General features: G+C 37.1%; 1 protein-coding gene across 7 annotated transcripts in view; it reads right to left on the bottom strand.

Annotated features, from left to right (window-relative positions):
- LOC135195669 (uncharacterized) overlaps positions 1-15,192 on the bottom strand; it is a 47,094-nt gene extending 31,902 nt beyond the window's left edge. The window contains exons 1-2 of one of the 7 annotated variants that reach the window (XM_064222052.1): positions 15,046-15,192; positions 231-461 (exon numbers count right to left, since the gene is read on the bottom strand). In XM_064222052.1, coding sequence (XP_064078122.1) covers positions 231-446 — 216 coding nt within the window. In that variant the 5' untranslated portion in view covers positions 447-461; positions 15,046-15,192. Of the gene's footprint in view, positions 1-230; positions 462-7,410; positions 7,657-7,697; positions 7,851-14,929 lie in introns of those variants that run through there. The other 6 variants (XM_064222054.1, XM_064222055.1, XM_064222053.1 and 3 more) reach the window with 6 other exon arrangements.
- Positions 15,193-15,705: the final 513 nt, after the last annotated feature.

Raw genomic sequence — 15,705 nt, 5'->3', positions numbered from 1 at the left:
TATTTTGCTTTTTTGGAGTCATATTTCTTCTGTCAGATCAGAGTCATAACCCTGGAATGTTGTAAACCTGGAAATAATTTATGATAAATATAATTAAAAAGCGTCGTAAACCGGGGACTGCTTGTGCCTCCATTACCATGCATTCATCAAAAGCTAACTTTTAAATTATATTTCAAATGAAACCTAATAACCCTAAAATACAGTATAGTAAAAAAAAAATACAAACATACCTTATAGCCACTTACCTTGCCTGTCCTCGGGATGCCCTTCTTCATTATCCTTGCAATGTTTGCAATGGGTAAAAATCTGTCCTGCTCACGCAAAACATGAGGCACATCATCTTTCTCATCATCTTCATGCTGGTGCCCGTGACCAACATGGCTGTCGACTATGTAAGATTCTGATGCCAAGAAAGAGGCTCCAATTTCATCTTCAGGATTATCCATCTTTATATGTTAGAGCTGGAAAAAAATATTTTGATTTATATCCTCTGTAAATCTCTGGGAACAACTGTATGTGCAGTACTACTCATTCCTTGACAATGCATTTCAAATCCACCAATAATTACACCATCACCTGAGATGGCTATAGAATTCATTCAAATTTGAGCCTACATGTGCAATTTTCCAAAATCATGCAAGTTCAGTTTTTTAAATGGGATATTTTCAGTAAAAGCTAGTGATCACTGAAGCTCAGTAAGCTGAAAAGCAGCAGAGACCAATCTGGAGTTGAATAAAGGTAAGATTATAAGAGTTCAGCTTTGAATATCAATAAAATTCAAATTATCTTGAGCTTGCAATTTGTTCCTTAAGAAAGAGGTGGCGCCCAGAAACCATGACTGGTACTGTATTGTACTTCCACTTTGAAATGTCAGCTTCCTGGCCATATATGTGGGCAGGACGATCCTTTAACCCATGAACATCGCGTGTATGTTGCCAAAATGCGATGCCTATTTCATGAATTTTTTTAATTATCTGGAAATTTCTTCATAAGATTATTTTCATAAGAATAGTAATGTTTTATATACCACTGAAATTGCTAGAAAATGGCAATTATTACACCTGTAAAACAAAAGAAATCTGCCAGGTTTGCCGCAACAGCTGGGAAAGGGTAGCAGGATGGATTTAGAAATTAAACAGTAAATGAATAAGAGAATAAATGCTTGATTGTACCCTCCAGCAGTGGAACTCAAACCCAAGACCACAGAGGGCCATGGTACAATGGCTAAGGGACAATCCAAGGTTGGTATTCAGAAACCTTCTCTTGGAAGGGTCGCCTACCAAGGCTAAAGAGTCCCTTCTACCCACTGGTTTGATTTCGGATTGTCCTTCCAGAAGAGTGCCGATTGAGGCTAGTCTCTTCTACCCAAATTCGTGTAGGCAAGGATGTCACACCCTGAAGTGAATGTTGCTAAGGAAAGCCATATCAACCCACTCCTACAATGTATACCTGGGACTACTGATCTCTAGAATTATCTTACAACTGACTAATTACATAAGACCAAGCCTTGTACTATACCCTATCGGCTCCTTCATGGCGATTTAGGCGTTGTCACCTACGTTGCCAAATGTACTTCTCTCGAGTTTTTAAAGGCTTACCCTTTAATCCGGGCATCTGTCAAGGAGGTTTAACCTCCTTGGCATTTGTTAATGTCTCCTGGGTGCAGTATACTTCTGGGTGTTCCCTATTGCCTTGACACTCCTTCGAAATTATTTCCATCCTTCCAGGTCTCTCTTTTTCATATAGGCCTAATTAAACCTCTTTTTGGACCTTTCTTATGATTATCACAAGCTACTGAATCTCCGCAATTTTAATCTACTTGTTTTTGTGTTAATTTACTGCATAGCATATTATATGTATATATATTATATATAGATATGAGATATATATATACTATATATATTGTAAGTATACATTATATAAACATATAATTATATATATAATTGTATAAACATTTAATATACTATTTTATTATAGTATATAAGTAATATATATATATAAAAAGAGAGAGAGAGGAGAGAGAGAGAGAGAGAGAGAGAGAGAGAGAGAGAGAGAGGAGGAGAGACGAGAGAGAGAGATGAGAGATAGAGGAGAGAGCAGAGAGAGAGAGAGAGAGAGAGAGAGAGAGAGAGAGAGAGAGAGAGAGAGAGAGCGCTATTGACATTTGAAAACGATTGTGTATGTAGTAGAGTAGACAGATAAGAGAGCGCAACATAAATGTACATAGGTTACACAAATAAGATTATCGGCAGCTCTTTAATTTATTCTTTTCATAATATGGTCCTCTGTTTCATTCCAGTAAGAATATTCATAACATTTTTCTATTCTTATATCTTCTTTTCTTTACAGACTTAGTTCCAGCTTTGCCAATTACTCAGAATTTTTCATTGTTTTTGCATTAGTTTTTATCGTTAATGTGCAGGATACCTTTGCATGAATGCCATACCCAATGGAAAATATCTATTTATGTTTTATAGTCTTCATAAGGGTTTGTCAAAACAAATACTATATGATTATTTGGGTCATGAATGTCATATTGATAATACGAAATATGTACACAAGAATGCCAGGACTATATATAGATCTATTACTGCTCATGTTATTTATATAAAACTTTAACATAACAATTCATTTATATAAGTAAATTAATTCTGGGAGCTGAAGAAGCATTTACATTTTGAATGAATGAAAAGAATTAATATTTACATTATGAATGAAGGAAAAGAACTGATGATTTCATTGAAATACACAAATTACATATCATGCATTTTAGCCTAATTCTTCATCAGATGATCCTAGATTTATAACAAAGGAATCAACAAAATTATCAATGGCTAAATCCCTTGAAGTATCTTCCTATTGAAGTGTGTCTGCATGATTAACTGCATTTTTCCAGTTTTCTGCTGTGACTTGATGTAACTCTTCACTTTCAAGTGGTTTGAGGTCCGACATTTTAAAATTCTTCTTCTTCTTCTTTGCAACATACTTTTTGACCTGGCTCCATATTAATTCTATTTGGTTATACTGACAATGATATGGAGGAAGTCTTACCACTTTGTGACCGTGTTCACTCGCAATATTGTCAATTTCGTACTTGCGTGGCCATCTTGATGTATGTTGCTTTACCATTGCAAGCAGATCAGCCTCCAAGAGATCGTCTCCGGGGGGTTACTCCTTTCGCGATAAGCCAGTCTTTGATAACTGCCTTTCTATCGGATGCAGTAGGCGGCTTGTCAATTTGAAAAGTGATAGGAGGCATTGTCCATTACTATGATCGAGGATGCCGGTATATTTGGAATTAACTGCGAAATGAACCACTCCTTGAATGCTGTAAGATTCATTTGTTTGTGGTAATCGCCATCATTTTTAGCTTGGAAAACAAGTTCACAATTTGGAACAAACCCATTTTTGGTTCCAGCATGAAGGACGATTAATCGACTACCTTTCCCAGCAGGGGGCTTAATCCCTGTGGCTTTCTCCGAATTGGTGTCAATCCAACATTTCCCTACTGTGTGGTTTTGGTTGATCTAAGTCTCATCCAGGTATACAAAGGAATCATAACTTCTCTTTAATGCCTTCATTTCTCTTAAAAACTCAGTTTTGGCCGATGCTACTTCATTTCTCTCAAGCAGAAATTTTCTCCCATTCACATTACTATATTGGAAGCCAATTTCATGAAGAACTTTGTGCACAGAGTCCCTGGAACCTTAAAAGCCAATATCTTCTTTTAACACGTCTTTGATTAAATCAAGCGTTGGTGCTTCCTTCCTTGCATAAAAGTCTAATACCCTTCTACGCAAAATGCTCTTGTCAAAATCATTGAAATCTGTCACAGTCCTCGGTTGATGCTTCTCCCGTTCCAGGAAAATTGCTGTGCCGCATCTCTCTTCCGTATCTTTGCAAATCCTGCTGATTGTTCTCTCCGGTATCATTGTTGCTTCTGAGGTGCGTTGCAGTGTTTTTCTGACATCCACCATGGGTCCATGGTTTGCCTTTTCTTTAGAATAGTACTCAACGACCCTATGAACGATTTCTCAAGCCTGTGGATTAATGCGAGATCAAGGACTTCCTTCATGTTGTTTGTAAGGCGACAGACTCCTTAATGAATGAGTCCGTGAGTGATTTGACTGAGCTTCCCTTGTGGAGGCGCCGGCTGTTTGACATCTTAATGTCTGAGGTCAGCTTAACACCTGAGAGCGGAACTGGCAGTGCTGGAAATTATTTTTTGCCACGTTTAAGAATAATCTTGTTTTATTGTTGTAAAATGCTGAAAATTACGAGGGCTTTTAATAATTGCCAAAACTGATCAGCAACCAATTATATTTGTGTTGTATAAATTATGCTGCCATCACATACCATAAAACATTGAGTTGGAATATTTGACGTGGCAGCGCCGGTCACCGTCCATGCCCTGCCCTTTTCCCCATGATGGAGCCGACGGAGTATAACAGAAGGCAACAACCCATACCATTTCATACATTTGGCATTATAATTGGCAAAACTATACAAGAACTATTCCAGCTAAGACACAGATTGGGTAGTAATATTATTCAATTGGGCTTAGTATGCACAGGTAATTCATTTCAGACCCCTTACCACACTGAAACCATGCATGATCACAAACTCCTTATGTAACCTAGCACTATAGACATGCTGATCATACAAACAACCTGTTAATGTCTGCATAAACCCCAATATACCTTGCATCATGACCATTAATGATTATGCACATACAATAAAAAAAAGTTATGGAAAGTATTTCATATAAAATATAGGTAGTATAGATTATAAAAATGTTCCAACTCTGTGTAAATAAATTTAAAACCTAACTCTCTGTACCCTAACATACAGTGTGTTGTGCCAAGTGCAAATGAGCCTGGACTGGGAACGATGCATCATCTTTTTATATAGTTTCATTGTCTATGCAGTGAAAATTTATATAAAAAAAGATTGGGAGAAAAAAGAAGATTGTATTAATTTTGTGTCAGGTACAGGTCTGCTGGAGAGTTTCCTAGTGTAGTACATATCAGAACGCTTCTCTCCCTCTCTCGCTTATCAACAGCCTAGTACTTTAGTGAAATGAAAGGCTGTAGCACCTGCATTACACGGTTTTGATTGCGCATTTGTTTTTGAACCATTAATGATTACATGTCTGCCATTCTGTACAATGGTTCCTGGTTCCAAAGCGCTCACGCCACAAACACAGTTGCAGGCACACTACACTGTTTATGAGGTGCAAAGCTTTATTTACTTTTACCCCAACTCCCTTTTATTTCTTCTTTTTTATAAGTGAGGCAGAGCCGTGTTACTTAGCTTTGACATCCATTGCTTTCCAAGTTAAGAACATTCTTAATTTTGAGGGCTATCCTTATATAAGTATTCTCCCAGTTTTCTGTTAGGGGATATCAGTGTCCCTAACTTTATCCTGATCTGATTTTTGCAGTAATTTACATGTGAATAATGTTCAGTGGTGTCCTTCTCCACTGCATATTTCACAGGCCTTGTCCTTAAAATTGCCCCGGAAGTTGGTCTTAAGCTCAACATATTCAGTCTGGCTTTCATTAGGATACTTGCATCCTTTTGTTTCCTGTTCCCTTATGTACTTGTTTTCCTTGAAGTCATCTATGAAGCTCAGCTTCTTCATTTATTTTCTCTTTTCTCTCAAAGTCTCTTGGATATCTTGATTCATTTTTATCTTTATTTCCTTTTTCAGTGCTGCTTTGGGATATTCTCTAAGTCCATTAACTTCTATATCATATTTGGTGCATGTGTTCACCACGCTTTTTGTCCAACATTGCCCCTATGGGGCTCTTAACTGATCTTCAACTATTTCTTTTACTAATCTTTTCTCCTCCGAATTTATCATGTTATGGAAAAGCATTATCTTCATATAATCAATTCTGTAGGTTACTGGCCATATGCAAGACTGCTATAATTCCTCAATATGGCATGACCTTAGGTTGTTCATGCATTCCTTGGAGGATCCTGTATTGCATTTTCTCTAGCGCATTTAACTTATTTTCCGTTACTTTATTCCATGTCTCTATGTTGGCAAATAAGGTTGGTACAACTAATGTTTCATAGATCTTTTTCCTTATTTCTAATGCCATGTTTCCTACTTTTTTAATGTCCCCATATCTTCTGATTTCTCTTTGTAGGTACTCTACCTTTTCATTTCTCGTTTTAATACTTGCTTCCTTTGAGCCAATGCATTACATTATATCCATATTAGCTTGGACTGGGAGTAATGAGGTACCACTCAAATAATTAGTTTTATGCAGTAAAAACTATGAAACAAAGAAGAATAAAAAATAAAAAACAAGGAATGATATGGGAGAGGGAAGGTGTTTGCGTGTGTGTGTACATTAGAGGGACCTAGGTATGTAGGGGAGTTTATTAATGCAGTATTGGACTGCTTCTCTCAGTAAAACTGAAGATTACTATTGTGCCCCCGTAGGTTTGATAACCCCTACCAGTCTACACACTACTAGGGTAAAAAACCGCATGGTACAGGGGTGGAGCATGTACGATCAGTGTGTACAACCCCGAAAAAAGTACATTATAACGCGTCCTGACATCGGAGATGGGCATCAGACGCAACTTCTTGTTGGTGAGAAACGGAGCTAAAGACCTCTACTCCAGTGTCAGGATGCGTTATAATGTACTTTTCTTGGGGTTGTACACATTGATCGTACATGGTCCACCCCTGCACCATGCGGTTTTTTACCCTAGATACCTGGGCACCACCTTCAGTACTAGCCCCTTGGGGACGAGCTGGAAAACACAAAAAGACGATACCTAAATACCCATCATGAAAACATAACACTAACATAATCAAAATCCTAAATACCTAGCTGATAAATGCAGTAGCCTAAATATCTGGATTGGCGACTGATGGGAACCAGGCCGCAGTAGTAGTCTACAGTTTTACACTTCTTTCTTCCGTTTCTCACAGTAGCAACATTGAAATATTACTGTAGCATCACCCAACACACTGAACTGAATTTATAAAACTGTTTGTATGCAGTTACCAATCTGAATTTTCCACAAATTCATTTGGCCTAGCTGCTAAAATTTCTCTTTCTGCCATAACCAGTGAAGAGTAGGTATTAGGAGAGGCTAAAACAGTGAACCCATATAGCCTAGGGGACTACAATCAAACTGGCTAATTCGACAGAAAACCCCTTCGCGAATCTTAAGGCAAATTAGCTAGTAGCTGGCTCGATTGTTTATTCAGGCCACAATTTCCAAAGGGGTCTCCTTGCTCTGCCATCTTCCTAGACCTGGTGGTCGCGACCACAGCCAGCCGCTACTACTTCCTTACGTTACGTAGTGATAACAAAGAAACTTACTGGCAGGTTAATCAAAACAAAAAAATTCACTTGCTAATAAACCCTAAAATCTACAGACCTGGGCCCCTGGGAATCCATTGTCTATTGCTTGCCAAAAATTTGACCCTGGGAATACTACAGGAGTTGGAACCATGACACCGTTCTCGGGTCCTCGAACTAATTTTAGGTCGGAGGCAGGAAATTCTTAGGACAGCCATTTCTGTTTTTCCAGCTTCTTCCACCCTATCTTAGGTTCCCTGGCCGCCCGATTCCCGCCCACGAGACACCAATCAGCGCCCATCCTCCCCTAATAGCTGCTGAGTGAAGATTGGCAGATAATTATTGGCGCCAAACATGAAAAGTTACCTGAGATTGGACGAAATAACGGCGAGTACAGATTGGTCAGAAGCGGCCACTCACAGAGCGCCGGGCCGTAAACAAACCATCATTGGCTGTTACCTGGGCCTCTCTTACTCAAACCAATTCTCCATTGGTTATTTTGGAATCACCCACACGATTGTTTACATCATGCTTAACAGGCATTAACCACTTACTTTTAGGATTAAAATACACTGGTTAAATCAATGAAAAAATATATTTCTTTGGAATGTGATAAGTGACGTCACGAGAATAGCTGCACCGTAGGGTGTACGATGATTACCATTAACAGAGAACAATTTTTCTTTTCGTTCGCCAATAACTTCGTTCATCCTTTATCATGATTTATCACTATCTGCGCGGCGTTTCATGTCGTAAACGTTTTTTTATTATCATTCTTTTATATCTGAAAGAGTTTAGTGAGGTAACGAGAAATTTAGCTTAGCTGAAGTCAGCAAGATGTTGCAACAAGTGCTGTTCATTACAAATTATGATGACTTTAACGCTAACGCACTAATATTAATGCAACCTTTCCTGTTAGAAATCACTTATTATGGGGCTGGACATATCAAGTATGGTATAATTATTTCAATTTCCTTTTCAATTTCCATCAACGATGTTCCTGAAAAAGGAAGCAAGCTAATTCCATACCGAACAACGCGTTTGCAACACTGTAAGTTAGACAACGATCTCCCAGTGCCTGAATACCCTGTATTTCATTGGAAAATGCAACTTCCATATATGTCAAGGGAGGCTCGAAACTAGAATGACGAGATAGCTGGCAGAAAGACCATAAATCTGACTTGCATCACCCGAGGTGTGATCTAATGCAATGTGAACAAAGGCCTTGATGCAATTTTCGCAGATACTAACTGCTAGAAGAGGTCTGTGACGGGTTTGAGGTATTTTCCCTTGTGATAAGGTGAACACTGGTGAACAGGGAATGAAGTTATGCGATACCTCGGCAGAAGAAGATTACAGAATACAGATCATTAATGGACAGCGTTACACTATCAGAAAAAAGCTCTGCGAGTATAATATCTAGTAATAAGCAACTACCAAGAAAGGCTGAAAATAGACCTAAAGCAGACCCCATTCGTGCCTTCAGTGAGCAACGTAGGATTGTTGTTGCCGTCCTTTTCAACAGCTGAACATCTCGCAATCTTCAAGATGAAAATATAAGTACGAAAACACAGGTACGAGAAAGCGAATGTAAGCCGAGACAAAGAGCGGCTTGGAGAGAGTAATTGCTCTCGTTTGGACCCAACGACCCCAGCGCTTATACGATGGGCTGGCCAAGGAGTGAGTAAGCAGAGGGAGAAGTAGAGAATAACAATAAATGAATGATAAATGTAGTTGCAGTTGACATAAATGTGCGCGCGCGCACACACACACACACACACACGGGCGCGCACGCACACCACACACACACACACACACACACACACACACACACATATATATATATATATATATATATATTATATATATATATATATATATATAATGTATATATCTTATCTGGTAGTAAGTCGGTTGTGGAATGTCGCAACCAGGATGGAGAATGAACGGGGCTAGCAACCTCATACCAACTACCAAAATATTAGCAGAGAACGTGACAGCTAATATTTCCTGGTGGCAGACGTTATCGAGAAAAAAGGTGTAAGGTTAAAAACTGTACATTTTAATTTACATGATTTCTAAAATGTCATCATCAATGATTCTTATAGCAGAATATGCTTTTGTTGATTATGCTTGTAAATTCATTCCAGATCTAATCCGTTTTCTGGCGTTGATTGTTACCAATTTGTGCATTTTTGGAGTGAGCTGCGTTGTCTTTTTACATTTTTTTCTTTAAATATGTTTCTTAAGCAAGCTTACTCAGTTTTGAATAATAATGAGTTCTATAAAGCAAAAACGCAATGACCATCGAAATATTTATTCTTCATCCCTCAATCTCACAACATTTTAAGGTTAATGAATTCCTAACGTTTTGGCGTGTCGTCGTCCAACCCGGGTCAGCCTCTATCACTAGTAGTCTCTAATAAGTTGAAGGAATAAAGATATTTTGCAGCTTGCTTGGTCATGGTTTCTGGCAGATATATATATATTTAGCATAAGTGAAACAAAAGACGACTAATTCTCACTGAGCGCCAGCACGACTGATTTATCGTCGTTGTCGGCCTGTAGTACTATACGTGCGCCCAAAGAAGGAAGATCGATTTGCCGTCATCGCCTCGATGAAACTTCAAGAGAAATCGATGCAAACTTTTAGAAAAGGTCTCTTCCGGTCGGCGTCGGAGAGACAATTGCTGTGATTTACGCGCTCCTTGTCAAGGCACCTTGAAAGCAGTCTTTGATATTATTGCTATCTCTCTCCTTGGAGCATTTACGCTCCCAAGTCGGTCTCAGGCCCGGAAATTCCTCTGATTCCACGTTGGCAGAGCCGAGAATCGAACTTCGGACCACCGGCTTGGTACCTGAGAGCGAAAACTACTCGTCCAACGAAGAACTCCCAAAGGGTTTAACAAACCGGTCGACGTACATAGATGGTAGCAAATTCCTAATGCATATTTGATTATTAAAGCACATTCTTAATGAAAACAGTATATTTCTACGCAAAGGTCCGTGGCAAAGAGAACCAGGTAACCTTTTCGAGCTCAGACCCGAAAAGGACATGAGACCAATATGAAAAATGTTCAAAGAATAATTGGTTAATAAAACTAAATGTTCAAGAAAAACCAACATGAGGTCAGTGTTGGAATATTAGATCAATATAAGAATAAGATTATTCAGAGTAAACAGGCAAAGACTATGAAACCAGTTAATCGATATTTTATAAGGATCATAGAAGTATAATATAATAAAACAATCATAGACTAAGAGATTAATATCGATAACCCACAGACCCGGGACAGTGTAGCACATGTTGAATCTTAGGGACCCTATAGGGACAGGTGAAAGGGTATAAAAGTGTCAATTTGGGGGTTGTTTGGCCAAGGTTCACTGTGTCAGCGAGTATGTATGGGCAGGACTGGGAAGAAAAGCGTGTTTTTGGGCGAAGTCTGAATCTATGTCTTCCTGGGTTTAGAGAGCATGAAAGGGCGGCTGTGCTAGGTGATTTAAATGCCAAGGCAAGTGAAAGACAAAGGGTATACATAGTCCACGTATGCCACACAGCTTTTCCCCTTTACTCCCTTCCTTAGCAACACAGCTTTTCCCCTTTACTCCCTTCCTTAGCAACACAGCTTTCCGTTACCCCTAGAGACAATCACTCTCTTTCTTTTCTATTCCAGCACAGAATCGCCTCTTTCACTTCTACCTACGTATGCACCAAAACCTCCAAGGTTCATAATACATGGTCCATGTAGTACTATGCCGCGCGCAAATTTTTTTCCTGTTAGCCCCTTCCTTAGTTCTACATCTTCCAGCCGCTCCAGACACAATTACTCTTTGTCTTTTTCATTCGTGCAAACATGCCCCTTTTAGCTTTGTCTCGCAAAGTACCAAAACATCCACATTTCTTTCCCTTAAACAAATCAGATGTCGCATTTTTTTCTCTTTTACACTACAGCCATGCAGATTTGAAACCTCGAAACTTTGCATTCAATTTTCTCTAGTGTACAACAACACTGATATGGACATGGACAATGTGCACATTTCAAGAAATACACACGCGCACGCGCACACACACACACACACACATATATATATAGCAGGAATAAAATAGCCAACAGCCATCGTAGCAGGACACTCACTTTATTTTTAACAAGAGAATTTACAAACAAATATCTATGAGATCCTCTTTAGGTCCAATTACGGCCAATGCCTTCATGTGCTCTCTCGAAGAACAAATGCTCGAAAAATGTCCCTCAACATGTCGTCCTCTCTTTTACAGAAGATATATAAATGACACAAACCATTAATATATTCCAAGAAATTTTCTGCATCCGCCCTAGATCTAAATAAAGCAATTGTGTCATTTATATACAGTTCACAATTGACCACGAAGACGATAATAAACCTCAATTTTAGATGTTTTAATCACTCGAACTCCTCAAGGTTTTAATACCAGTGTTTTTAGAAAAAAGACATTTACAGGTCAAGGTACGAACTTTTACAGCAGTTGCTCTTTCACTTTTAAATCAAATAGTATTTTCACACTGTTACACCGTGCCTATATGGCATCCTCTACCTGGCACAACTTTCACGAGGAAATTCTGTTTTTACTTCAATTTTTCAAAAATAATTCGCATCCTTCCTTCTTATTCAACAAGTATGTAAATAGCTTTTTGAATAACAGATTTCAACCCCGTCTGTCCATACCTAATATCCCTAAATTGCTCATGTAGGCTTCCATTCCTTTTGTACATTCGAAGAAGTTCAAACAAACACTGCAAAACTCAATTCGCAGTACATTTCCAGCTCTAGATATCAGATTATGTTCCAAAAATCCTAAGACAATTGGGTCATTATTTCACTATAAGGTCTCTAGTGGTTTATTGTTTCACTTGCCCAAAATGTAAAGTTGGGAAATATATCGGAGCCACTAAGAGATTGCTCAAAGTCAGAGCTGATTCTCATCTTGGAGTTAGTCAACGAACTGGATGTCAATTAAAGACTAAAGAATATTCTAATATAAGAAACCACTGTAAGAAATGGAAGACATCATTCTCTTATGAAGATTTTAATGTCATCGCCCAAGCACCCAATGACCACTCTCTCTCCATCCTGGAATCTTTAACTATCAAGCAGCTTGTTCCATTCTTTCCCTAAACAGCCAGATCTCTTTCACCATTTTATATATAGCCTAAGTTGACGTCGTCCTCCTGAAAACTGAGATGTCACTCAGTTATTAGCTCAGATAGAGTTAGGTACCAATACGTTCTAACATCATCATTTTATATATATATATATATATATATATATATATATATATATATATATATATATATAGTTTTTTCAGTATTAGGTTCTCAATATTTTACAAATCTTCTTTAGCTTGTTTTGGTCGTTTTAAATTTAAGTTCATGTTTTTAGACTTAGTGAGTTTTTTTTAACTGAGTCCATTTTTAACTTTTATTCTTTGTAATCGTACAGCCCTGAAGATGAGACGTGTGGTCTCGAAAATTTGGTCAATAAATTACAAAGATGCTATGAGGATGTTTGCTATTTTATTCCTGCTGAATCTGCGACGTTTTAGATGCCCCAATCTTCCAATATATCTTATATATAGTATATATAGTATATATATATATATATATTACATTATATATAATATAATTTTAATATATAAATTATATATATATAATATTATTATATATAGATGTAATATATATAGATAATTTAATATATATATATATAAAATATATATATATAGTATTATATATATATATATATATATATATATATATATATATAAATTTCTGTGAAATTTGTTAATAATAGTAAAAAGGTTAGCGTATGTAGATGAAGAGTCAGTGATTTAAAAAAAGTTCGTTGCTGTGGAGAGAAAAATAAATAAATAAGAATGAGACTTTGATGAAAGTGTATAGTAATCCGGAAGGGTGAGGAGAGAGGAAGTGAATAAGTTCAAGAAGCGCTAGACAAACGAAATGAAAGAAGAACTGGAAAAGAAGTGCGGGAGTGCGTGCAAAGGCAGAAGAGAATAGTAATCATCTGAGGCTTTGCTGGAGAACGTAGCGTGTAGGTACGTGCAGTAGTAGTTAATAGTGTGTATTTATTTGTCTTTTTTTTTTCCAAGGGGGTTTCATTCACTATTTAGCGGTTTTCCCTAGGGAGTAACCCGGTTTGCAGAACCAGAAGCTTGATGTTGAAAACAAACACACACACACACACACACACACACACACACACACACACACACACACACACACACATATATATAATATATATATATATATATATATATATATATAGTATATATATATTTATTTATATACAGAGAGAGAACGGGAATGTTAGTAAGGGCTTCAGTGTTAACTACATGCATCTTCCAGCTACTAAAAGTGTTATAACCAAACTTGATTGGCATAAAATAAAAAAAGACAGTACATATATATACACCTATATACACACACACACACCACACACACACATCACACACACACACACACACACATATATATATATATATATATATATATATATATAGATAGATAGATAGATATAGATAGATGAGATAGATAGATAGATAATAAAAAAATACAGCCACGATTGTTGAAGTCAAGAAACCTACTAAACATTCTAAAACGTATGGACGACCTCAACAGATGATTATTCTGCTTAAAACATTTTAACAAGAAAGGAGTAAAATTTGAACAAAGATCAACTTACATTAATTAAGACACTGATACATTATTTATCAAAGCAGATGCGATGAGCTAGTCTTCACTTTTGAAATATTTTTTTTTTTTGTCTTACGCCAAACCAAGTTTGTTTTAGAACACTTTTAGTATTCGCTCATTCATTACTATAGCTGGAAGATGCACATAGGTAACACAAGTATTTGCTACCGATCCCATTCTCTCTCTCTCTTCTCTCTCTATCTCCTCTCTCTCTTCGTCTCTCTCTCTCTCTCTATCATATATATATATATATATATATATATATATATATATATATATATATATATATATCGAGCTACAATGTCCTTTAATATCTAATTCGCTCTACTACCTCGGAATTAATATATTTTCATATATGCTTAACCGAAGGGGAATTTTTTTTCTCGATAATAGACTTGGCAAGTCTATTATCGAGAAAAAATTCCCCTTCGGTTAAGCATATATGAAAATATATTAATTCCGAGGTAGAGCGAATTAGATATTAAAGGACATTGTAGCTCGATATATGTATATGAATCACGGAAAAGTGATATGACTTATATATATATATATATATATATATATATATATATATATATATATATATATATATATATATATATGCGTTGTGTGTGTGGTTGTGACAGACTATCTACTCTATTGCATTTATTCTCAATATGCACTGTGCAATACTCTACGAGTGTCATTACTTTCTTTTAAAAGCTATTTGAGACCGCCCCCCCTCTACCTTTACTTAATGCTAGCATACGAGTATTCAAGATTAAGAGATAACGATTGGACTTCGATACAATTGCCAGCGCGTGCAGTGGTGAATACGCTAGCGTAAGAAATTATACGAATGACACCAGTTACCTTATTCCCTGCTCCAGTGTTTACGTCTAGAACAACTGTAAAACACGTGTTTCAAAAAGTTTGTATACAAATGCAGTTTAACTCGAGGATGATACATACAAGCACAATATTCTTACACAAATGGTACGATACCCGCGTTAACTATCACTTCAGCTGGCGGACGTTCGCAGAATGGAACTGCCACTACGTCAACACTCAACATTGCTCGAGCTCTTCCTCATAAAGTAGCAACCGTACGACGGTATTCATTTCACCCCAATAGATGGCGTTGGTTCAAAACTTTTTCTTTATTCTTTCTTATCGTCTTCTTTTAGTATTGATATTCGAAAAGTTTGTATCATAAATTAAGAGGGGAAAATTTTACCAAAAAGGTTGAAGTGGGATGAAAATATCTGACTAAACTTTATATTTGCTTAGTAAAGAGATTTCCGGGAAGACGGTGTGAGCTCTCACGAACACTGACAAAGATGCATTACGCAGTGACCAGCGATAATGTGAATAATGAATAACTTTAACCGACTCATGGCCATGGCATTTAATGCTTGTAAAATCCGTCGACGCGTTGAAGAAGTAACCAGCAAGGAAACTGATATTAGCAAACATTACTCCTCTCTCTCTCTCTCTCTCTCTCTCTCTCTCTCTCTCTCTCTCTCTGTATATATATATATATATATATAATATATATATATATATATATATATATATATGAATAACTTGATCACGAAGTATATAAAACGTGATGCTATATATAAATAAAGGTTTTTACCACGAAGGAA

Source organism: Macrobrachium nipponense, chromosome 16 (genome assembly GCF_015104395.2).
Source record: "Macrobrachium nipponense isolate FS-2020 chromosome 16, ASM1510439v2, whole genome shotgun sequence".
Classification (NCBI taxonomy): domain Eukaryota; kingdom Metazoa; phylum Arthropoda; class Malacostraca; order Decapoda; family Palaemonidae; genus Macrobrachium; species Macrobrachium nipponense.
This window is presented reverse-complemented; position numbering and strand designations above follow the sequence as displayed.